Consider the following 23,183-nt stretch of genomic DNA (forward strand, 5'->3'; position numbering starts at 1 on the left):
TACTAACATGTGCTGTCTCTGCCAAAACAAGTTCGTACATATGCACAAAAGCAGCCAGTTGTACAAGTCAAGTATGGATCCCTCACGCTCTGATTCGCCCTCAACAGATACTGCAAATGTGTCAGACGACTCTCAGGACTCGCACAACTTTGAAAAGGTGGAACTTGACATCGGAACAACTGCCCCTGGGGTCCTTGTGAGAACGCGGGCAACATTAACTGCTGTCGACGTTGCAAAAAGCTAAAAGGCTCTCAATCGGGTCCCGAAGGTGAGGTCGGATTTTGGGATAGCTATATGACAGCTAATGGAACGTACACTATCTGATGCAGGTTGTGTTGATACAAAGAGAGGATTGTCAATTCTGATGAGTGGTATTATGATCTTGATATTTGGGTAGTAAGCACTAGTTCTATAGGGAATGTTCTGGATGTGAACATTGGAACGTTGACGTGTTGACAATATACCCGTAGAGGCTTTGATTTCATCGAATCATTCACACATGCCTCGAGACTGTATCTAGACCATCAACACAAGGTAGGCAGCTTCCTTGAACTTTCCTTGTCTACTGGGATATGCTGACTCCTCACGACCCAGCACCTTGCACAAGTCCCCTAGAGCACCATCCCAACGCTGCCGTGTTCCCAATGCCCACTTACCCTTCGCGAGATCTCCTCGTCTTCTTCCCTCCTCCTACTCTCGTCTGTCGTCCGCACTCCTCTGAGCCATGTCAGCAGTTGCTGACATGCACTGGGCGTTTGCGCATGGCGTTCGTGGTGGAGCTCCAGCCCATCATCTGCAAGCTTGGTTGAACCCGGTTCGAACGCGAACCGGACCTCCCGAACGCGTTCAGTGACGTTCGGTCCAGGGTTCGACCAAACAGCTAAACCGAACCTATGGTTCGGTTTGGCGTTCGGAAAATTTGGCCCAAGAACCGGACTGAACTGGACTTCGGCAGCACTACTACGTGCGGTACTGTAATTTCGGAATGTTTTTACAATTGTGTCCACCTCGCACGTTGATGCTTTCTGTTTAGGATAGACATGAACGCCAGAAGATCCAGATATTGCCGCTGTCAATATTATGGTTCTCACCTCATACGTCTGTGCTTTTTGTTCTGAAAGGCATGAACATACAGACATCACCACTATCGAGCTGTATTTTGTCGCCGCGCATGTCTATGGTTCGTGTCTGAGACGGATATGAGAATTCGACGTTACAGATATCACCACTCTCGAGCCGTGCTGCGTCACCTCGTACGTCCATCCTTTGTTTCTGAGATGAACATGAGAACTAAACGATACATATATCAAGGCTTTCGAGTTGTATTCCGTCACCTCGCACATCTATGTTTTCCGCCTAAGTTGAACATGAGAACTAGAAGGTAGAGGTATCGCCCTTATTGCGCTATGTTCCGTCACCCCGTACGTCTATGCCTTGTGTATGAGACGGATATGAGAACCGAATGATACAGATGTCACCATTCTCGAGCCGTGCTGCGTCACCTCATACGTCCATCCTTTGTTTCTGAGATGACCATGAGAACTAAACAATACATATATCAAGGCTTTCAAGTTGTATTCCGTCACCTCGCACATCTATGTTTTCCGCCTAAGTTGAACATGAGAACTAGAAGGTAGAGGTATCGCCCTTATCGCGCTATGTTCCGTCACCCCGTACATCTATGCCTTGTGTATGAGACGGATATGAGAACCGAATGATACAGATGTCACCATTCTCGAGCCATGCTGCGTCACCTCGTACGTCCATCCTTTGTTTCTGAGATGAACATGAGAACTAAACGATACATATATCAAGGCTTTCGAGTTGTATTCCATCACCTTGCACATCTATGTTTTCCGCCTAAGTTGAACATGAGAACTAGAAGGTAGAGGTATCGCCCTTATTGCGCTATGTTCCGTCACCCCGTATGTCTATGCCTTGTGTATGAGACGGATATGAGAACCGAATGATACAGATATCACCACTCTCGAGCCGTGCTGCGTCACCTCGTACGTCCATGCTCTGTTTCTGAGACAAACATGAGAACTAGAATATTAGTCGCTCCGCAAATCCATGCTTTCTAGCCTGCGATGGGAACATGACAGGAAATACGAATTGTGCTGCATTTTCTCACTTCGGTCTGAGGTTCACACTGTTTGTATGGCGAACCAGCAATTCAATTGACATTTGAATCATCTACTCAAGTTTCACACCAGGAGAAGTATGTTTCAATCATCATGGTATTAAAATGGCAAGCTACTATTGTAATTTGGTAATTAATGACCAACGGCGACACTGAATATACAACCCTCGGAGAGCAGCTGTCGAGGTGGGCTGGCAAGACCATCATTGTAGAAGTCGTACCGGGATGATAAATGAACTAATCGGAGTCAAAGAGGGCATCATCCAGTTGTGCCCGCTGCCTCGCAAGAGCGTTCACGGACATGTTGGACATTGCCGTGTCGCTAATTTCTGCACGGCGACTTGTGCCGAAGACTTTCCTGAGATAACTTAGGGATTGTTCATTCTGTTTTACAAAAACGCACCTCGTCCACCATGTCAGTAGTCGACTGACATTGCACTGCGCTACTCGACCGGGGGCTCGTTCAAAGAAGTCTACAATATTGCGCCAGAATTGGATGTAGTCGAACTCCCCATCAACTGAGCGCCATGAAGTCACAGAAGAGAGTGCAAATCGTAACTGTAAGATCACATATTGTTAGTACTTGGGAAGGGAATGAAGAAAAAACAACTTACTTGACATGCTACATACGCGATTGAACGGGGTGAGACTTTATGCATCTTAATGATCTGCGCTACATGCGTCTTCACTTTCTTGCCGGAAGAATCCTTTTGGGCACGTCTGTTGTTTTCAATGACATTGGCTCCATCGCCATCACCATCAACGTCTTTTGCAGAGGAAGGAGAGGTAAAAATAGCTTTGAAGGCCTGCCGAAAGTGAGATGTCGTCAAGCTACTCAGTAGGAAAGATATACCTGAACCAAAAGAGTGCTTTTGAATAGACCTTGTTCTAAATTGTTCTGATCGGCGGTATATTTTTCATACAGGAATATTGGCCAGGACATTTCTGTTACGATATAGCCATCTACACGATCCCTAATCCCTGCTTTGATGCTGATGAACAAGTTAGGATCGCTGAATCTTGAGTACAATACAACTTACATTGGGTTTTGCCAGTCCAGCTCTGTTGGACAGAGAAGTCTGCCACAAACATCGTGGACAAATCCACGGCAGTGTTTATCCTCGCGATCGACTGGGGGATTAGGCTTGAATTCGCGATTCACCCAATCGGGGACGAGGCTCTTGAGTTTCGAAGTGTCGTCCCCTCGAGCACTGTCGGCCCCCTGCCTGAGCTGGACGACGACTTAACACGAGGTCAATTATTCAGACTGCTGAAGCACACCTTTTTTAGCATTTGCACGTACTCCTCGTATTCCAACTCTGAAGTTCTTTCTTGAAGCCACGGGACGACATTGCCAAGGGTAACATATCCTGTTTGCAATCGATCCTGGCTGTATTAACAAACCCTTGAGTACTACTATTATTGTTGCGACCTTGAAGACGCAGGAGTAGATGACTTACTCAATGGTGACATCGTCGTTTTCGGTTTCGCACCTCCTGTCGTTCTCGCCGATCAAGTCTTCAATGGAATCATATAAGGTGACCATGCGCCTGATAGCTCTTCCCTGGGACATGTAGTAGCTTGTGACCCTGACAATAGTTAGCGAGCCGGACTAGATAGATTTCAATGGAACCTCTACCTTTTTTTCATCGCATGCCCCGCCTCAAGGACTTGTAGCTTCTCTTCCAAGGTAGCGATTTTGCGCCTCTGTCGAGCACTCTCAGATGTCGTCACCGCCGTGGACTGTGCCAAAGACCGTTGGGACGGCGATGGAGGTTGGGAGCCGTCCATCGTCTGAGACATGAATGTTCAGGATAAGCAGGAGAAGGAGTGTGAGGGTAGGAGGATGAAACTGACCGGATACAGCGCCCGCTTTATATGATGCGGCCATCCAGCCTAGTCGGTAAAGGTAACTGTCCTGATGGACAAATACCTATAAGGAAACATTGTAATGTCACCACAAGAAACGGCGATTGCCCAAATGCATATAGTGCCATTTGGGGAAATCTCGATGTAGCGGAAAATCAAGTTCCTTTTGAGTGACATTGGCAAAATTTGAGTTAGTGCAAGGAACATAGTGGTTTTTTCGCTTCCGAGTCTGGTTGAGGCTGACACTTCAAGCGAAAGTTAAGCATTGGTGCTACGAGCATCACTAGGGTGCGGGATGACTTGTTGGGCGAGCTATAAGCGGGCAAATCAGCAATAGTCCTCGAAAACACTGACACAGATACCAAAGTTGACTAGCTCGGGAACAGCATCGTTGGCTAGTATTGCATCCAAAAATGCCTTCGTGATCTTCGATGTGAATGGTGGTGCTACGATGTTCTGTTCTGCTACCAGAGATACGCCCGATCCGCTGTCTGTCGAGACACCATCCGCGATTTTGAATGCTGACGTTCAAGGTGTCCTTTGGCGAGCAGTCGACAGGGTCGGTGTTATAGAAGGTTCCATTGGGGAATCTCTTCTGCATGAACCCTGCGATAACAGCGTCAGGATCGACGTCCCTATTACTACATCGACCCAACAAACCTTGGTATCCATCACTGTACACAGTTGCATCCCAGACATTGCGGTACCACTGTAAAGTTTGCGATCAGTGATTTTTGAAGCCGATATTTGCTCACATATGATCGGTTGGTGTAATATTCAACATTGTCTGTTTCGCCAAGCACTTGAGCCACCTGACGAATACCGAAGTCCTGGAATGCATACTGGAATGCATACAGCCGGGTCATGAGATCGTAACGCCAGCATTGATAATAGAGTATTCACCTCAAGAGTTCTACTTCCCTCCCTGGTCTGTCTACCGGTACTCCCAGTGTCTAGAACAGCAAAAGGTACACAAGAAAATCGCCTGCAAGTCTAATTCAGCGCTCATATTTAATATGCTATCAACGAAGTCACGCACTTGTACACATTCACCTGCCTGCCCATTATATTCCATTCGGGCGGATTCACCTGCCCGTCCGCGACAAGCGCGGCATACAAGTCGTCGAGATTGATTCCCAGCGCTTGCGCCTCACTGTGATAGTTCACCGCAAACTGTGCGACGATGCTGTCACCGCTTGACCTGCCCTGTGTCCACCCAGGAAGATTGTTCGCGTGGCATTCCGGCATCCAGCCGAGTTTACGCCAGCCATCGATGTAGTTGTCCACGATTTGTGCGAATTCGACTGGGGAGTGCTAGTGAAGAGCCATGAGGGGGTAAAATGTCCGGAACTGCATATGTGGGTGAGTTAAATTCTGACATCACATCATTGTTGCTCACCGTATCCCAGCTACAGTAAAGAGAGTCAAAGTAGAATGATGTCGTGTTCGCAAATGCGCCTTAAGTTTCTGCAAAAACATGGTTAGTTCAACTTCGTTACGATGGTTTACACCTACAGGAGTCAATGACGCTCGGTACAGCGAAGAATAAAGCATCTCCGTCACATTAGGGAGCGTGTTTACAACATCGATCTTGATCTTGCTGAGCTTCTCTTGCCAAAGAGCCTTGGACGCCTTCTGGATTTCCTCAAAGGAACTTGTGCCAATTTCCTCCTCGGCATTCACACAGGCCTGGTCCGTCGATACGAATGAAATACCCACACGAAGGATCACTTCCTCTGGGTTACCCTCATATGAGAAGAGTGCACCTGATTGGTAGGGTGTACCGCCTATCAAGTTCTGAGAGTCCTTTTGCGTCGAGACCGTACCTGATGAGCGTATTGTCACTTAAATTATGACAGCAGTGCGCAGTGCTCACATAAACAATTCGAGATGAGCGAGGTAGAACGTGGTAGAAGGCGTGGAAAGATCAGCAGTGAATGATTCGTGTAGTTTGCGTCTGGAAAACTTGATGCTAGCCTATAGATGCACGAGCGATAGTAGAACACTGTTAGTAGCACATTGTCTTTCAACCAGGACAAGCCCACCTGCATGTCCTCTCGTGCACCGTTTGCCTGCCCAGCTTGGTTGCTCCCGCCTATATCGCAGACCAGGTCTGGGACGAGGAAATGTCATAGGGATCTCCTCGGTCCCAGTGTTCAGTGGAGAAGAGACGATGACGCAAATGGGAGGGACGACGCGCGCGGGGGCTCAAAGGCAAGGTATTTCATAAACTTAAGCAGTTACAAAGGGAATTCTGGCATAGACGGACTGGTTCCGAACGTTGCTTCTGCTGGTAACTGAGCGAAAAAGCCGAGTTGGAACAGGCAACACATCGCAAGTAGAGCATGTATATCACGTACAGAATGTAAATGACCAGGTAGCGAATCTCGAAGAAAAAAAACAACTAGCTAGCACGAAAACATTGAAGTGACTATGGGGCAGGTACAACCGGAGGTTTTAGAAGATTGCGGATATCCATCAATAATCCTTCAAAAAAGAGCCGTTTATCAGGATCGAACCGACCAATTATGTATATGAGGCTGTCGTAGTAAGATGCGTTTTCCTCAGCCACAAACTCAGCGGCTATAAACAAACCTGTTGAATACTGCCTCAATAGCCACCTGCATAACATTCCTCCAGCAGCTAAAACGTTCGTAATGCACGTTTTCCACTTGTCTGAATCATCAAATAATATGAATCTGTGGTATTGCAGCTCAAACAGAAGAATTTCAACCAGTCTGATGATGGTGGAATGTGCGAAGGGTACGTGGAAGGGCTGGATGCGCCCATCGCTCCCGCACAGCTGACATGGCATGTTAAACGGAGAAAAGCTGAGTGAATTTTCACTCACATCCATTATACCGTCGAGGAACGAGTCATTGAATAACAGCGATCATATAGTATTGATGCGGTGTGCTATCAGCGCGTCCCCGCGCTCGGAAATCACGAGAGAGAGATCATACGCCAATAGGACTGAGAATCGCGCCACCGTCTCGAAATCTTTTAGGATGGTGGTCACAGTGCCCTTCAGTCTCTGAATCTCTTCAAAACCTTCTATACGTTCTTTCCACAGGTTAAGCTCCGCTGGTTTTCGTCGATAAGTTACTAAACAGAAAATAGAAAGAGAAAAATACCATTGTTGTGCCTAGCGACCGCAGCGGAAAGCGCATCGTTCGCCATCCGAGTCAAAACGGCGTCGACAGGGAAAAACGTAGTTTCAAAGATGAGCCTCACCATGTGTACCTCAGCATCCGCCTTCACTTCTTGGATCAACTGCGGTTGTAATTGTGTGCCCGCTGGCATGGACGGCGATGGTGAATGGGGTGTCATGGGTACGGAAGGATGAACTGTGGCATTTCGGACATACTCCGAATGATCGCGCCCCGCATGTCTAGCCCCGCGGTGGATCTTGGCGTCAGTGGCGTCGAGGTCAGGGTCAGGGTCAGGAAGCATTTGGAACTGGTCATCAGACTGACTGACGCCCTGCTCGAACAAATGAATGGGAGCCTCGTGACACGGGGGCAGATAATGATTGGGCGTGTCAGCCTGAGGTAGATTTTGTATTGGCCATACTAAGTGGCTACCATTGTCGTAGTTCAAGCTGTCCAAGTTGCTGTGATGCTCTGGAAGCATCGTGATGTTGTGATCAGGCTGGATGCTGCCATCATCATCAGGCTCGTTTGGAAAAGACTCATTACTGCCGCTCGCCGGTAGCCAATCATTGTGCAATGGTGACCAGGTTAGCAGGTCATCATCCGAGCCTTCGTTGGGCCAATCAGCCATAGAACTAGTAAAGTCCAGCGACTGCTACTAGTACTAGTCAGAAACACTGTCAAGAACGCAGTATTATGAGATCATGCGTACCTGGTACTGTTAGAGTCTGAGTCTGAGTCACGTTCGAAGCTTGAAGTGCAACAGCGATGGTGGTAGTAATAAGTTGAGTTGAGGGTTATTAGTACCGCAACTTGAGGTGCTAAGGCCAACACCATTTGAATGAACTACATTCGCAAGTCAGCTTATCATGGTTTGATTATTAGTCAAAAAAACGAGTGTAAACCGACTTTTACTTACTCTTACGTCGTCGTCTCTCCTGAATGAATACTGATTATCGCGGCATTGTGGTGTTCATTCGCTGACTCCGAAGGGGACATCACAGGACATCACCTTACCAATTTGGCCAAGCGGTCTCGGCCAGAGGACAAATCAGGATTTACGAACTAGGCATTGGGCAAATAAAGCAACTTCTATTCCTTTCAATTGGTCTCGTATCAGAATAGGCAGTCTAACTAAGACTATTGGAGTAACGAGTAATCGAATTCCTTTTACAGCCGTTCGCCCAAAACAATGTTATCCAAGCGTAGCCCAATGCGTCAGAAATCAAACACGAGTCAGATGTGCCCTGCTACTTTTCCGAAGAATAATCTTGGCCCCACAAGCTCCGAAAAACAGGGTACGTGCGTCACGTCGCTTCCAGCAGCAGTTAAGACATTCAGTGTATAAGGTTAAGCACCTCGCCGTCGTGTGTTACTACTGACTGCCCACTATGCCCGACTTGCTGTCTCCCGCCGCCTATCAATACCACACCTGGTGTGACTGAGCGAAAGCAGGAAGTAGCGGGAGGCCTTTGGAACTCGGAGGCCACACTCTGGCGTGGGGGTCGGAGTCAGCGCAAGGTTTCGAGGGTTTCGAGGCTCGGAGGTAGCGCCAGGCCCCACGAGGTTGTAGTTGGTCTCATGGGTGACACAGGAGGATGCAGGCTGGAGGTTATTCGGCTTAGTAAATAGCAGCACAGACTAGCAGTACAATCAATCGTCCATACCTGGGGGAGATGAGGTTAAGGCTTAAGACATTGACGCCGGATGACTCGGTGACAACGGATATTGCTGGCAGGAAAATATTAATAAGTGTGGTGGAGGGAAGGCGGGCTTTGACGGAGAACGACGATGGTGGCCATACGAGAGTGTGGGCGCCAAAAGCACACCCTCAATCACGGAGAAGGACGAGGGCAGTGAAAGTGACGGATGAGTGAAGTTTGGTGCGGTGGAGGGCGCACGCCGCCACATGCACTGATGAAACTTCACTTGGGAGCTAGATGAGCACGCATGGTGGGTACTCTGGACAACTAGTAGAGCGATAGGTGATAACTCAACGTTCAACTCCGAGTCGGGTAGTAAACTAAGTTGCTTGAGGTTCAGGTAGCGCCATTCATGAAGACGAATCAACTTTTTGACACCGTTCAAGTTCGAGAACATCTCTGCCGGTTTGGGATGAAGTCTGGGAAGCACGGACCTAGGAAGCAGCACACCCAAGCGGAGTAGGAAAGTTGCTGTCACTGTTTCTCATGCTTGCTCATTGTCCGTAACAAGTGCCCCCCGTGTGTTGGGAGCCTTTTTGCTGTCATACAACAACACGGTGAGCTCGCCGCTATGTCATATATTGATCTTTGTCTGTTCTTATGTTGTTCAACGATGACATCATCCGGCCTCTCTGGTAGCTGCCCCGACTCGGATATACTGCCCCCCTCAACAACCGACTTTCTCTAGGAGATGGGTGGGCAGACTTGAGGTGGGTCACGAACATGCAACGTTCCAGCGAGATCTTAGGCGGGGCGGGCACGCCGGCAGGATGGTTGATTAGCATGGCCGTTCGAAACATCGAGCGGGGTTTAAACTCTGCTGGGATCGTTGTTAACTGCCATCGTGTCCCAGACTTTCGCCTGTAGTGACTGTGGCCCAGACATTGTCGCAGACCGACCCACCTGACCTCTAACACGTTGATATTGGAACACAGGTTCATTCAGTTGGTGTGTAATTCTACGTGTCTTGAATGATGATCGTGCAGGATTTGCCTCCGGAACACGTCTGTAAAATTCTCAAGGACTATGGTGTTATGAGCAATCGCAAGTTTTGCAATGATAAGCATGTCCACCTTGACGCGTTGAAATATTCTGCGTTGTTCCTCAAGCTATCGGGTAAGTCTGAGTCAGAGGTCTTTGAAGTCTTCATCTTCCGAGTTGATGTACTGATATTTTGAATTCTAGTGTTCTTCAATAACTACTTCGTTCCGGTTGCCACTTCACTGCCCCTCACCAAACTTGACTATATCAAGGACCGTCTCCCACTCAGTACCAGTTTTCTCCCTGCAGATGTGCTTCGCTGCTGGAGCAGGACAAGTGAGCAATATATTCTCTTTGTCAGAGTTATCGCCATCGGAGTTAGCTTGGTCCATCTTCCTCTTCCGACTCTAACAAGTGGCGGTACGACTCGGAGAAGCCTGAGCTCGTGTAACTACTTCACCACCTACACGATTGCCTTCGGCTTTCTGATTGCTCGTCATCAGTACCCTTAAATAACACGCGAGTGAAGAAACTCGCCATCTCTTCAGATTTCTTCCGACCAATCATCCCCAAAGGCAGGCCCTCAGGGAGCACATCTGACAATGAGTGGGCTACGAGAGGGTCTGTCGCAGTTGGATTCAGTTCCCAGACCACTGACACGTCCTCGGACACGGAGAATTCAGGTACACGATGGAGTTGGGCCTTCGTATCTTCGATCTGAGGGGGCTGATTAGTAATTGCATGAGGATAATTTGTGTAGGAAGACATATTAAGAAGCTTGCGTCGATCTGCCAATTCAATCTTTCACTCAATTGTCTCTTATAACCTGGATGAGTGGTACTACCTTAAGGACTCCGAGATCTATTCCCATATTTTGTAAGCCAAATGTAGTACGGTAGACTTGTTACCATATTAAGAAAAGCAATTTACAATTCAGTGTGTTCACAATCGTCATTCGCAAATTCGGTAAGTTCTCAAGGCCTAAAGGGGCAAACAAAAGTGGCAAGCACCTAGCTATAGAGGGAAAACTGTTTACCGTAGTCATCTCGCCTGATCTGGAATTCCGATACAAATCTCAAAGGGGAAGAGGAACTCCACGAGTACCGTATCTCCACATGTCGATTCATTCTCATCCAACAAGTTGCATCGAGCTCGCACATCCTCACTTGTACTTACTACCATTGGTCTTTACTACCATTGGTCTTTACTCCCACCCACCACCTGTCAAGCCGCTGTCGTTTTTTGCTCTTACTTACCACTCCTTTTCATTACTAGTACGCACTATAGTAATTTCAGACTACATAATTCAGCGAATGAATTTTTTGTTTTTTTGTAGTAATTGAAAAAAAGAAAGAAACGAGCTAAAGCTTCGATTCTCATTCCAGTTCTTTGCACCGTCCCCGTCACGATTGAAAGTTGCTGGCTAATCCAGTTCTCGGTCAGATCTGGCATAAGCAAGAATATACTATAAGGTGTTGGGCTGGTCCAAGCGATAGCTAGTAGCCCGGGGATGTCACGGTAGTACCTACTTTGTTTTGACACAACAGAGCCATGCATCTGTTGCCATCCGAGTCACCGTGACATTTTCCCCAACTGCCAACTTCACGTTCGATCGCACCTGAACGGGATGGATCATCATAAGTTCTAATGTGATTTCTGTGCACTCTGATCAAGCTCACTTCATCAAACAAAGACAAGTATTACATTCCGAGAAATGCGAGCCACATGATTGGGTTTAACAAAGAAGGGCTGTTCCGTACAGTGCATAATGATGTCTGAAATTCAATGGGCGATCGAGAACTACTACAGCGGGAGCTTCAAAGTTTGAGCAAACAGAGAATGAAGGATGAGCGTCGAATATATGATATTCGACAAGAGTGATTCTACATTGAAGAAAACGGATAAATAACTGTATCGTATAAAAGCCGATGAACTTTATCGTAGGATGATTGGCCGAATATAATCTGTTGTGCAGGGTCAATGCGAGCTTTATGATAGAAAATCAATGAGAATCACCTCAGTCATCGGACTTCGTGGATATCTCCGAAATTCCACGAACAATGCCGGAATCGTGGACACCCGAACTCGAGGCACTTGCGTCCGAGTCTATGGGAGATGCAGGGGAGTTGTCTTCAATAGCTCCAACATAGTGCTCGCGAGCAAGATGCTCGAGGTGATCAAACTGTTCATCTGTAGCGCTGTACAATGATTTATCCTGACTATATGCGGCAATGGCGAAGGCCAAGCGACTTTGGAGCTCCCCCGAGTCCAGGTCAGAATTGGCAAGCGTTTCAAGCGAAGCAAGGAGAGGTTCAGAAGTGGCACTGGCATATATTCTAGCCTTGTCGTTGTGAATTATGTGGGCAAGCCTCTCGTGTCGTCTGAGAACCTCAATTTCCCATGCGGATGCCAGAGCACACATGCGCTTCCACTCAAGGTCAGCTTCCTTCGTAAGGACAGCTTGAGCAATGGCCTCGCAGGACATGTGTTTCAAGCCATGCTCAGCTAAAACTTTGCCCTGACATGACGTCTATCAGAAATAATGTGTGCATAAACGTATATTCACTTACTCTTTGAACATCTACTGGGCCCATATCACTGGGCCCAATGTACTTTTCAGCAAAGCGGAGCTCCATGGTCCTGGGACGGTTCCGGTTGTAAGGCTTATACTTCTCTTTTGCGCGCTTTACAACATGATTCAAGTGCCTGATTACAGGAGGGAGAGATGTGGGTGCGTTTGTATCATCATCCAAAAAATCATTGGTGATGGTAGGGGATGATGATGGTGGACTGGGTCCTATGTGTGCGGTTGGCGAAGCATCGTAAGTCCTGGGCAAATTGACAGCGCCGGCCTGCTCAAATGTCTTTTGAAGACAGGTGTCGGAATAAAAACCAGGAGTGGCATTCCCAGTTTCATGGTCGAAACTCAATCTTCTGGTAGAATCGGCGAAACGTGAGGGAGGGATAATACAAGCGTGCATTTCTGCGGGGCGGGCGAGGGTTGTTCACTCAACCTTAGCGTAGTGACAGAATCACGACAAGAGTTGAGACGGTTGAATGCCGAGATACCAGGCTTATGAAGATTTGCTCCTCAGTCCAAGTCCCTACTATGGTATATCATATGGCACTATATGGTCGTCCGCTGAAACTTCTTTAGGCAACAGTTTGACACATGTATTTTGATCGAACCTGGCACCTCAGTCAACAAAAAAAAACTCCATATATGCCCAGGCTATTACTGCTATTGGATTTCGGACTCTGAAAAATCACATACAAGGAAGGAAGATAGTACTACCTCGTTAAGGACTCCGAGATCAGTCACCGATATTCCCATATTCTGTCAGCCAAATGTACTACTAGTACTGGCAGGAGGTAATACGTCTCCTGTTGACTTACTAAATCCAGACTAGTAAGCCCACCAACTACATTGCCCAGAGGAATGTGTTTTCTGAAGATCTGAAGTAAGACGAAGATGACAAGCCGAATCATGCCCCGGTCTTTGATTGGTTCGGAATGATCAGATGAGGCATCCTCACCTTCGGACGAGGCATCCTCTGAGCCTTCAACTATACTCGGAATAGTCAGATTGGAATTTGAAAATAAACGCCACGTGACCCATCTCACGCTACGCGAGCTTGACTGCTGCGGCAGGGTCGGAAGTCAAGCGCTAACTGCTTGAAGGCAAAGTGAAACACTGACCTCTCTGCCTCGCTACATTTCGTCACGATTCATGAAGCTATTGATGATTTGGTTCGTAAATCTCCCTTTTGATAACATATTCACTTCAGCCTATTTTGTGCCTCCGTTCGACTGGTATGCACTTTTTTTCAAAATCTGGGAACCTGGCTTATTCGAACTTGCATCCAGAGTTAACTAAAATCTCGAAAACTGCTGCTGACAGAGCGGTGGAGTGCAAGCGTAAAGACGAGCTTGGGATCCCATCTTTTTCATTGCTGCATTCTGTAAGAACTTCAGAGGACCCATACGCTGGTTATTCGAAACCATGTCAATATCCTAGTGGGCCACTATCCCGTTACCAGAAGCTCATGCGACAAGGGAGCGAAAAGCTTCAATACCATTATATGAAACACTTTAACGATATTATCGTTGAATGGTACGTTTTTGCTGTCTATCCTAGATTGCTACCCACTAAAACCCTAACTCAGAACTGTACACGTGCCTCTGAGAGCAGGAGCTAATCATTTTGGTAAGTCAAGCTACATGATTTCTGGCTGTGTGGAATTCGCTGTGAAGGACATAGACTTGCTAAAGGAGCTGCACAATGAACTCTCAAGGCACGAGAACGCCAGGGCGAAATACAAAGGTGAGACGCAATACGTTCATATTCACACGTATTGGCTGATCCTTCGACAGCCGTCTATCAGCGGCCGGATGCAGACATGTACTTCTCGATTGCACTGACCACAGTGCTACCAAATAATAAGGGTGGTCAATCCTTCGGTATGCATTCTAGTTATTGTGTCGTTGATGCTTGAAATCTAACTACTTAACACTTTGTATGTCAGCCAAAACTCATCCTTACGGTCCGCGAGTGTGCACGTGCGCATCTCACTAGCCGTAATGATGACCGCGACGACTGCAAATATAGACGCGTGTTCCCAATCAAGCACAATGATTGAACTTGAAGGTATCCGTATTCTCCAATGTGCTTCATGACCATCTTTTAACTTGGTTCCTGTAGCAGACCATCTCAGGATAAAAGCGTCCATCAGAAGTTAGAACGTGCTGGACTCTTGCGTAGTTCTCGATCATGCAAGTCTTTCGATATTGCCCGATGTCATCCAGCAATGCTTGTATATTCCTCGCATTAACACAATAACTGCTCTCAGGCCGCTCCAACAACAATGCAGTGCCATATCCAAGGTTCCCTAATCAAAACATCATGATTTATTTCCTGTCGACTCCTCCGGATCGTACTCCCAGCCCACGCAAGGTCCTCATCAGAGATGCAACATGAGATAAATATGTAAGTTTCATTGAGCTTCTCCATGGATCTTGATAACACTGCTCTGTAGCGCATCGCTAATACTATCAGCGGGAAGAGTGAATTTAGCGCAGCCATCCAGCAAACAAGCTCACACTTCTACCACTGGTATCAATGCGCCACCGAAAGGTACAAGAATTCTGGTATTGTGGGGGGGAGCCGCACCTGTGACCTTGCATACCGCAAGTACAAATTCTCAGGCTGAAACTCACAGACTCGCCACTCCGCTCGGCACTGAAAGTATTGCGTAGCTCAGCTTCTTTCCAGGTGCTTCCCGCGTCTCACACGATGAGGACTAATTAGCCCTGTTGTTCTTTGCTGTCGCTCAGCCTCGTGATTCTGAGACTAGGTACGTAGCTTTAACTTGGCTGCACTGTGTTTTATGTCATAGATCCGCGAAACTATATCTGGGCCGGGACCTTAAAGGACTATCAGGTACTCAAAGCGAGCCGGACGTTAATAAATGAATTCGCGAAAATGATACACGAGTCAAACTTGGAGCCAATTTGAAATGGTGATAACGATATGATGGTTTGTCCCCGGCCCGATAGTAGCAATCCAACCCAGATGTCAAGGCTTCTCACCCAGCCCCAGGATAGTTCTGCATCATACGCCTAAGCTTCACTTCTGGAACCTTCGCCTGAAATTCAATAGCATATGGGACATTTGGCATAAACATTTTCGTGAACCCCATGTCATCCTGTGGCTTCGTAGGATCCAGACTGAGCTGAAAGGCCCAAAGAATAACACATATTACAGTGACCTATTTCCGTATAATACGAGGGAACGGACGTGCATAATATCCCGTATGATACGGGCCAGCGGACCATGGGCCCATGATCAAAATATCCTCGACTATGACGGATGGGCCGGGAGGCAAATTATTCCCGATGGAGGCGGGTGGGCCCATGCAGGGGATATATAGAGTAGATGAGTGGGCCGATGTACATGAATATTAGGTAGACGGGTGGGCCGAGGTAGTTGGATATTATGCAGATGGGTGTATTAAGGTAGATGTGTATGAGATAGATGGGTAGGTACTTGTTATCACATTCACGGGTGGGCCCAGACACATATTAAATTAGACGGGTGGGCCAAGGGTATTATACAATATTGTATTATATGGGTGGGCCCAGACGCATATTAATTAGACCGGTGGGCCGAGGGTGTTGTATGGGATGTTGTATTAGACGGGTGGGCCGAGGGTGGTATAAAATATAGATGGGTGGGCCCATGTGTATCATAATTGTAAACACGATGGAGCTGAGGTAGTTGTACATCAACCAAATCAGAGGAGGTAATAAAATCAAAGTTACCAAGTTCCTGGAGCAGCAGGTGATCTCCTGACATGGCCTTTGATGGTGCACAGGTTGTCTTGCAAAATTTGGAATCCGGGGTGCGAAGCTTGTGTTACCCTATGAGAAGCCAAGTTCCGATTACCAACCTTTGGGTCAACCGTACTCAGAGGAGGTAATAAATCAAAGTTCCTGAGTTCCCGGAGCAGCAGGTGATCTCCTGACATGGCCTTTGATGGTGCACAGGTTGTCTTGCAGAATTTGGAATCCAGGGTGTGAAGCTTGTGTTGCCCTATGAGATGCCAAGTTCTGACCACCCAAATTTGGGTCAACCATACCGACTTCCAAGTTCCGGGACCCGGGAGTCGACAAATGAATATCTGATAACCATCACACTTCCAATCAGGTAGTATTTCATTGAGCAATGAATCATCCAAGGGGTCTCTTATCAGACTCGGTAGTCAATATAGGCAAATGATAATGAAAACATGAAAGTTGTTATTATGCTATTTTTCAAACCCAAGACCCTGAAACCCATTGTTCAACATGTCCATTTTTCACTCACTGCACAAATCACCAAGTTTCGAGTGCCAAAGCGTGAAACTTGAAACCCAGTGTGCAACATGTCCATTTTTCATGTACATTACACAATTCATTGAGTTCCGAGTGCCAAGTGCCGAAACCCGAACCCCGAGACCCGAAAATATGTATGCAACATTTCCATTTTTCACTTGTTGCACAAATCACTGAGTTTCAAGTGCCGAAACCCAAAACTCGAAACCCGGCATGCAACATGTCCATTGTTCAATTATATTACACAAGTCATTGAGTTCCGAGCTCCGAGGGCCAAAACCCGAACCCCGAGACCCGAAAATATGTACACAACACGTCCATTTTTCACTCATTGCACAAATCACCGAGTTTTGAGTGCTGAAACCCAAAACTTGAAACCCGGCATGCAACATGTTGATTTTTCATTTACATCACACAAATCATTGAGTTCCGAGGTCCAAGGTCCGAGACCCGAACCCCGAACCCCGAAAATATGTGCACAACATGTCCATTTTTTACTTGTTGCACAAATCACCGAGTTTCAAGTGCCGAAACCCAAAACTCGAAACCTGGCATGCAACATGTTGATTTTTCATTTATATTACACAGATCATCGAGTTCCGAGCTCCGAGGGCCGAAACCTGAACCCCGAGACCCGAAAATATGTACACAACATGTCCATTTTTCACTCATTGCACAAATCACCGAGTTTTGAGTGCTGAAACCCAAAACTTGAAACCCGGCGTGCAACATGTTGATTTTTCATTTACATCACACAAATCATTGAGTTCTGAGGTCCGAGGTCCGAGACCCGAACCCCGAACCCCGAAAATATGTGCACAACATGTCCATTTTTTACTTGTTGCACAAATCACTGAGTTTCAAGTGCCGAAACCCAAAACTCGAAACCCGGCATGCAACATGTCCATTTTTCATTTATATTACACAAATCATCAAGTTCCGAGTGCCGAGGGCCGAAACCCGAACCCCGAGACCCGAAAATATGTATGCAACATTTCAATTTTTCACTTGTTGCACAAATCACTGAGTTTCAAGTGCGGAAACCCGAAACTCAAAACCGGGTGTGCAACATGTCCATTGTTCAATTATATTACACAAGTCATTGAGTTCCGAGCTCCGAGGGCCGAAACCCGAACCCCGAGACCCGAAAATATGTACACAACATGTCCATTTTTCACTCATTGCACAAATCACTGAGTTTTAAAGTGCTGAAACCCGAAACTCAAAACCCGGCATGCAACATGTTGATTTTTCATTTACGTCACACAAATCATTGAGTTCCGAGTTCCGAGGGCCGAAACCCGAACCCCGAGACCCGAAAATATGTGCACAACATGTCCATTTTTCACTCACTGTACAAATCACTGAGTTTTGAGTGCTGAAACACGAAACTCAAAACCCGGCATGCAACATGTTGATTTTTCATTTACATTACTCAAATCATCGAGTTCCGAGTGCTGAGGGCCGAGACCCAAAGCCCGAAACCCAACATCATGTACACAACATGTCCATTTTTCACTCATTTCACAAATCACCAAGTGTCGAGTGTCAAAACCTGAAACCCGGTACTTCAAATGGACACAAATTGTATTTGTATGTATTATCCATTGGTGTAGGGCTCAAATAACCTGGGAATTGTATTTGTCAGTACTCGGTACTTGGGACTTGGGACTTGGGACTTGGTACTTGGTACTTGGTACTTGGCACTCAGTGATCGGTGGTCAGTGGTTGGTACTTGGGACTCGGTACTCGGTACTCGGTTCTCGGGACTCGGTACTCGGGACTTGGGACTCGAGACTCAGGACTTGAGACTTGAGACTTGGGACTCGGGACTCAGGATTCGGGACTCGGGACTCGGGATTCAGGACTCGAGACTCGGGACTCGGGACTCGGGACTCGGGACTCGGGACTCGGGACTCGGGATTCGGGACTCGAGACTCGAGACTCGAGACTCGGGACTCGGGACTCGAGACTCGGGACTCGGGACTCGGGACTCGGGACTCGGGACTCGGGACTCAGGACTCGGGACTCGAGACTCGGGACTCGGGACTCGGGACTTGGTACTCGGGACTTGGGACTCAAGACTCGGGACTTGGGACTCGGTACTTGGTACTCGGTGATTGGTGGTCAGTGGTTGGTACTCAAGACTCGGTAGTTTCTCCCTGATACCCACCAAAAAACCCACACCCACAAGGTGGGTGTGGGTATATCATGGGGTATGGGTGGGGGTAGTGCTACTCATACCCCGGGGTTCACCCACACTATTCCCTATCGGTACTCGGTACTCGGCACTCGGTGATCGGTGGTCAGTGGTTGGTACTCGAGACTCGGTAGTCAATATAGGCAAATGATAATGAAAAATGACAGTTGTAGTCCATGTCAAGGTGAGTGATTTGGTAGTCTTTCCTTGTCATTCAGCAAAACATCAGCAATAATGAAAAAATGAAAGTTATTATTATGCTTAACTCCTTACCAAAGGTTGTAGTCCAAGTCCAGGTGAGTGTAGTGGTAGTCTTTTCTTGTCAATTGGTTATCTTGTTACTCATTACGCAGTACTTGGTACATGGTAATTGGTACTCAGTATTTGGTTTTGATACTCGGTATCTGGGAATCAGTAGTCAGCTTAATCAAGGTTGTAGTCCGAGTCTAGGTGAGTTTATTTGTAGTGTTTTCTCGTCCATTGGTTACCATGTGACCAAGATATAAGCTAAAGAAATCCAAAACATCAATAATGACAAATGAAATACATGTGTGCAGTAAGTGAGTCTAAAGATAAAGAATGAATATTAATAGCGAGACTTGCACATTATGTCGAGATATCCAACATGACAAGCCTGTGATGTGATCAGAGACCTGGAATAACACCCATATACATCCATTATAATAGCTTAAAAGCTTAGAAATATTCATGAAGGATTGATGTAATGATAGGCAAAATGATGTGTGGAGAGTGACAGTAGACATCTTTTATATAAAGTCACATTTATATATGATTCAGGCCAAAAATATCATTACAAATATGTAGGATAGATTGTAAACTACCCAAGGAACCCATACTGCCTACTGCCCTGAGGGTAGGGGGTGGGTAGAAGGGATATAGTGAAAATATGAGTTGACCCAGCATTAACGTCCTACCACTGCTCAACTAACCATTTTCGATGCTTTGGGTCTTTGAAGTTTCCCACACTCAATTTCTTACCCATTTCACTTCCTCAGTACTCAATTCTTGGTTGATTTGTCTGTAAATTTATGTCTATGATACTTAAGATATTTGAAATGTACCCCAGGTTTCTGATTATGAAGATTCAATGTTTTGAAGGCATGGGCCCCTTATCAGGCAAAATGGCAAGTATGCACACTAGCTCACAAACTCCAGCCTATTGTGAGCTGATCTTGGTCATAAGAAGCAAGAATATAAGCTATGCTCATTATATATTAAAAGGTTGGATCATGGATGCAAGGGCAAGATACTGAAAATTGTGAAAAAATGTCACAAGTGCAATTGTCTATGCTTTGTTCCTGGAGAAGGATCCTGTGTGTCCTGGGCTGGTTATATGATATATCTACTCCGAATATGCTCAGGAATAGACTCCCTACAGTCCTTGAGGTCCAGCTTTACAGGGAAAAACCCCCAGCGGGTGAACCACCAGAAGAGGGGGAGGTACACTATACAATAAAGGATTACCCTATGGTCCTGAGCTCCTGATACATTGTTTCTATTGTTGAATAGATGATTGAGATATAATTCCAAAGTCTGTTCACCTAGAAATGAACACATAGGAACATATTTTGTATTTTTATGTATATATGCAATATCCATTTAAGCACCAAGTCTCAACTACTGATTACCAAGTCCCGACACTTGATAGTTGATAGTCAGTATTTGAGCTCCGAGTGCCAATATTGCCTACCAATATCTCAGTCAAATAATAACCAAACCAAGACCCAAGTTCCAAACCTGACTACCGAATACCAAATATCAGTACTCGGGACTCGGGACTATTGGCTGGAGTACCCAACTATTGATTCCCAGGTACCGAGAATTAGAACCAAGTACCAAGTACCTGACTACTGATTCTCGGGTACCAAGTATCAGAACCAAGTACCAAGTACCCGACTACTGATTTGAAGTACCGGGTTTCGGGTTTTGGCACTCGACACTTGGTGATTTGTGCAATGAGTAGATGGGCATGTGGCATACATGTTTTTGGGCTTCGGGTTTTAGGATTCTGCCCTTGGCACTCAATGATCTGTGTAATGTAAATGAATAATGAACATGTTGCACACTGGGTTTCGAGTTTCGGGTTTCAGCACTTGAAACTCGGTGATTTGTGCAACAAGTGAAAAATGGAAATGTTGCATACATATTTTCAGGTCTCGGGGTTCGGGTTTCGGCCCTCGGCACTCGGAACTCAATGAATTGTGTAATGTACATGAAAAATGGACATGTTGCACACTGGGTTTCAAGTTTCATGCTTTGGCACTCGAAACTCGGTGATTTGTGCAGTGAGTGAAAAATGGACATGTTGTGTACATATTTTCAGGTCTCAGGCTTTGGGTCTCAGCCCTCGGCACTCGGAACTCGATGATTTGTGTGATATAAATGAAAAATCAACATGTTGCACACTGGGTTTCAAGTTTCACGCTTTGGCAGAACTCGAAGTTGTTGATTTAGATATCACCCAAAACCTGAACACCCGAATGTCAAATTTTCAGTGCCGAACCCCCAACCCTGACTGCCGGGTGCTGAGTCCCGAAGTCCGGAACTCAGGATTTGACATTTGAGATGAACGAAATTTTTCAGACATGTTTGAATTAATCTACGTATATCTATAAACATTTCACTAACCCCTGAACCCTGAAAGATATTTTTGTTGTCTTACATACCAAATTCCGAGTTCCGAGTTCCGGGACCCCGGACCCCCGAAACCCGGCAGTCCACAATTTCGGAGTTCAGGGGTTGGTAAAATGTGTATGGATATATGAAGGGTTGGTTTAAACATTTTAAAAGATGTCTCATATCAAATGTCAAGTCCCAAGTTTCGATTTCCGGGTTTCAAGAGTGCTGAGTCCCGAAGCCCGGAGTCCCGAAACCCGGAGTCCTGAAACCCGGAAATCAAAACTCGGGACTTGACATTTGATATGAGACATCTTTCAGAAATGTTTCAATCAACCTTTCATATATCCATGCACATTTTACCAACCCCTGAACCCCGAAATTGTGGACTGCCAGGTCTCGGGGTTCGGGGGTCCCGGAACTCGGAACTCGGGAAATTTGGGGAGATCAATAAAATTTGATTTACCCATGTTGAAAATATATTTTTGTTCTACATACCGAGTTCCGAGTTCCGGACCCCCGAACACCGAGACCCGGCAGTCTCGGGGTTCGGGGGTCCCGGCACTCGGAACTTGGGGAGATTTGGGGAGATCAATAAAATTTGATTTACAATTGAGTTGATTGGCAAACACATTGACTTACCCATGTTTGAAATATATTTTTGTTTACACATACTGAGTTCCGAGTTCCGGGTTCCGGACCTCCGAACCCTGAAACCCGAGACCCGGCAGTCCACAATTCTGGGGTTCGGGGGTTGGTAAAATGTGTATGAATATATGAAAGGTTGAATGAAACATTTTTGAAAGATGTCTCATATCAAATGTCAAATCCCGAGTTTCAACTTCTGGATTTTGGGAGTGCCAAGTCCCGAAACCTGGAGTCTTGAAACCCGAAATTCGAAACTCGGGACTTAACATTTGATATGAGACATCTTTCAAAAATGTTTCATTCAACCTTTCATATATTCATACACATTTTGCCAACCCCTGAACCCCAGAATTGTGGACTGCTGGGTCTCGGGTTTTGGGGTTGGGGGGTCCAGAACTCAGAACTCAGTATGTGTAAACAAAAATATATTTCAAACATGGGTAAGTCAATGTGTTTGTCAATCAACTCAATTATGAATCAAATTGTATTGATCTCCCCAAATTTCCCCCGAGTTCCGAGTTCCGGACACCCGATACCCGAGACTCAAATTGTATTGATCTCCCCAAATTTTCCCAAGTTCCAAGTTCCGGACACCCGACACCCGACACCCGGCAGTCTCGGGTATCGGGTGTCCGGAACTCGGAACTCGGGGGAAATTTGGGGAGATCAATACAATTTAATTTACAATCGAGTTAATTGACAACACATTGACTTAATCATGTTTGCAATATATTTTTGTTTAGACATACCGAGTTCCGAGTTCCGGACACCCGATACCCGAGACTGCCGGGTTTCGGGTTTCGGGTGTCCGGAACTCGGAACTTGGGAAAGTTTGGGGAGATCAATACAATTTGATTCACAATCACGTTGATTGACAAACACATTGACTTAACTATGTTTGGAATATATTTTTGTTTAGACATACCGAGTTCCGGACACCCGATACCTGAGACCCGGCAGTCTCAGGTTTCGGGGTC

At 46.3% G+C, this 23,183-nt stretch overlaps 8 protein-coding genes across 8 annotated transcripts; 2 read left to right on the forward strand and 6 right to left on the reverse strand.

The window, feature by feature from the left end:
• Positions 1 to 516: 516 nt before the first annotated feature.
• Positions 517 to 1,263, reverse strand: F5891DRAFT_1248414 (uncharacterized protein; the record flags this gene model as incomplete). Its single annotated transcript, XM_041369853.1, has 3 exons — positions 517 to 630; positions 657 to 1,114; positions 1,143 to 1,263. 3 exons carry the CDS (start codon positions 1,261 to 1,263, stop codon positions 517 to 519), a joined length of 693 nt encoding a protein of 230 aa, XP_041221651.1.
• A 1,117-nt stretch (positions 1,264 to 2,380) lies between these two features.
• F5891DRAFT_959304 (uncharacterized protein) lies at positions 2,381 to 3,934 on the reverse strand (the record flags this gene model as incomplete). Its single annotated transcript, XM_041375641.1, has 8 exons — positions 2,381 to 2,501; positions 2,547 to 2,701; positions 2,821 to 2,949; positions 2,997 to 3,135; positions 3,184 to 3,374; positions 3,425 to 3,533; positions 3,604 to 3,732; positions 3,783 to 3,934. 8 exons carry the CDS (start codon positions 3,932 to 3,934, stop codon positions 2,381 to 2,383), a joined length of 1,125 nt encoding a protein of 374 aa, XP_041221652.1.
• A 336-nt stretch (positions 3,935 to 4,270) lies between these two features.
• On the reverse strand, positions 4,271 to 6,145 carry F5891DRAFT_1193520 (glycosyl hydrolase family 92-domain-containing protein; the record flags this gene model as incomplete). The annotated part of the gene is made up of 12 exons (XM_041367758.1): positions 4,271 to 4,324; positions 4,367 to 4,468; positions 4,539 to 4,618; positions 4,673 to 4,721; positions 4,768 to 4,854; positions 4,916 to 4,997; positions 5,052 to 5,218; positions 5,275 to 5,362; positions 5,412 to 5,479; positions 5,528 to 5,838; positions 5,889 to 5,984; positions 6,058 to 6,145. 12 exons carry the CDS (start codon positions 6,143 to 6,145, stop codon positions 4,271 to 4,273), a joined length of 1,272 nt encoding a protein of 423 aa, XP_041221653.1.
• A 760-nt stretch (positions 6,146 to 6,905) lies between these two features.
• Positions 6,906 to 7,795, reverse strand: F5891DRAFT_1193521 (uncharacterized protein; the record flags this gene model as incomplete). The annotated part of the gene is made up of 2 exons (XM_041367759.1): positions 6,906 to 7,096; positions 7,147 to 7,795. 2 exons carry the CDS (start codon positions 7,793 to 7,795, stop codon positions 6,906 to 6,908), a joined length of 840 nt encoding a protein of 279 aa, XP_041221654.1.
• Positions 7,796 to 9,841: 2,046 nt separating this feature from the next.
• F5891DRAFT_1193522 (uncharacterized protein) lies at positions 9,842 to 10,569 on the forward strand (the record flags this gene model as incomplete). The annotated part of the gene is made up of 3 exons (XM_041367760.1): positions 9,842 to 9,983; positions 10,053 to 10,268; positions 10,352 to 10,569. The coding sequence occupies 3 exons, from the start codon at positions 9,842 to 9,844 to the stop codon at positions 10,567 to 10,569; spliced, it is 576 nt and encodes a 191-aa protein (XP_041221655.1).
• A 1,296-nt stretch (positions 10,570 to 11,865) lies between these two features.
• On the reverse strand, positions 11,866 to 12,829 carry F5891DRAFT_983778 (uncharacterized protein; the record flags this gene model as incomplete). Its single annotated transcript, XM_041377359.1, has 2 exons — positions 11,866 to 12,378; positions 12,419 to 12,829. 2 exons carry the CDS (start codon positions 12,827 to 12,829, stop codon positions 11,866 to 11,868), a joined length of 924 nt encoding a protein of 307 aa, XP_041221656.1.
• A 1,240-nt stretch (positions 12,830 to 14,069) lies between these two features.
• Positions 14,070 to 15,058, forward strand: F5891DRAFT_1248415 (uncharacterized protein; the record flags this gene model as incomplete). The annotated part of the gene is made up of 5 exons (XM_041369854.1): positions 14,070 to 14,172; positions 14,223 to 14,309; positions 14,375 to 14,392; positions 14,699 to 14,802; positions 14,885 to 15,058. The coding sequence occupies 5 exons, from the start codon at positions 14,070 to 14,072 to the stop codon at positions 15,056 to 15,058; spliced, it is 486 nt and encodes a 161-aa protein (XP_041221657.1).
• Positions 15,059 to 15,433: 375 nt separating this feature from the next.
• On the reverse strand, positions 15,434 to 15,651 carry F5891DRAFT_1193524 (uncharacterized protein; the record flags this gene model as incomplete). The annotated part of the gene is made up of 2 exons (XM_041367761.1): positions 15,434 to 15,580; positions 15,634 to 15,651. 2 exons carry the CDS (start codon positions 15,649 to 15,651, stop codon positions 15,434 to 15,436), a joined length of 165 nt encoding a protein of 54 aa, XP_041221658.1.
• Between the last annotated feature and the right edge of the window lie 7,532 nt (positions 15,652 to 23,183).

This window comes from Suillus fuscotomentosus (assembly GCF_016647785.1).
Source record: "Suillus fuscotomentosus strain FC203 chromosome Unknown F5891scaffold_59, whole genome shotgun sequence".
Classification (NCBI taxonomy): domain Eukaryota; kingdom Fungi; phylum Basidiomycota; class Agaricomycetes; order Boletales; family Suillaceae; genus Suillus; species Suillus fuscotomentosus.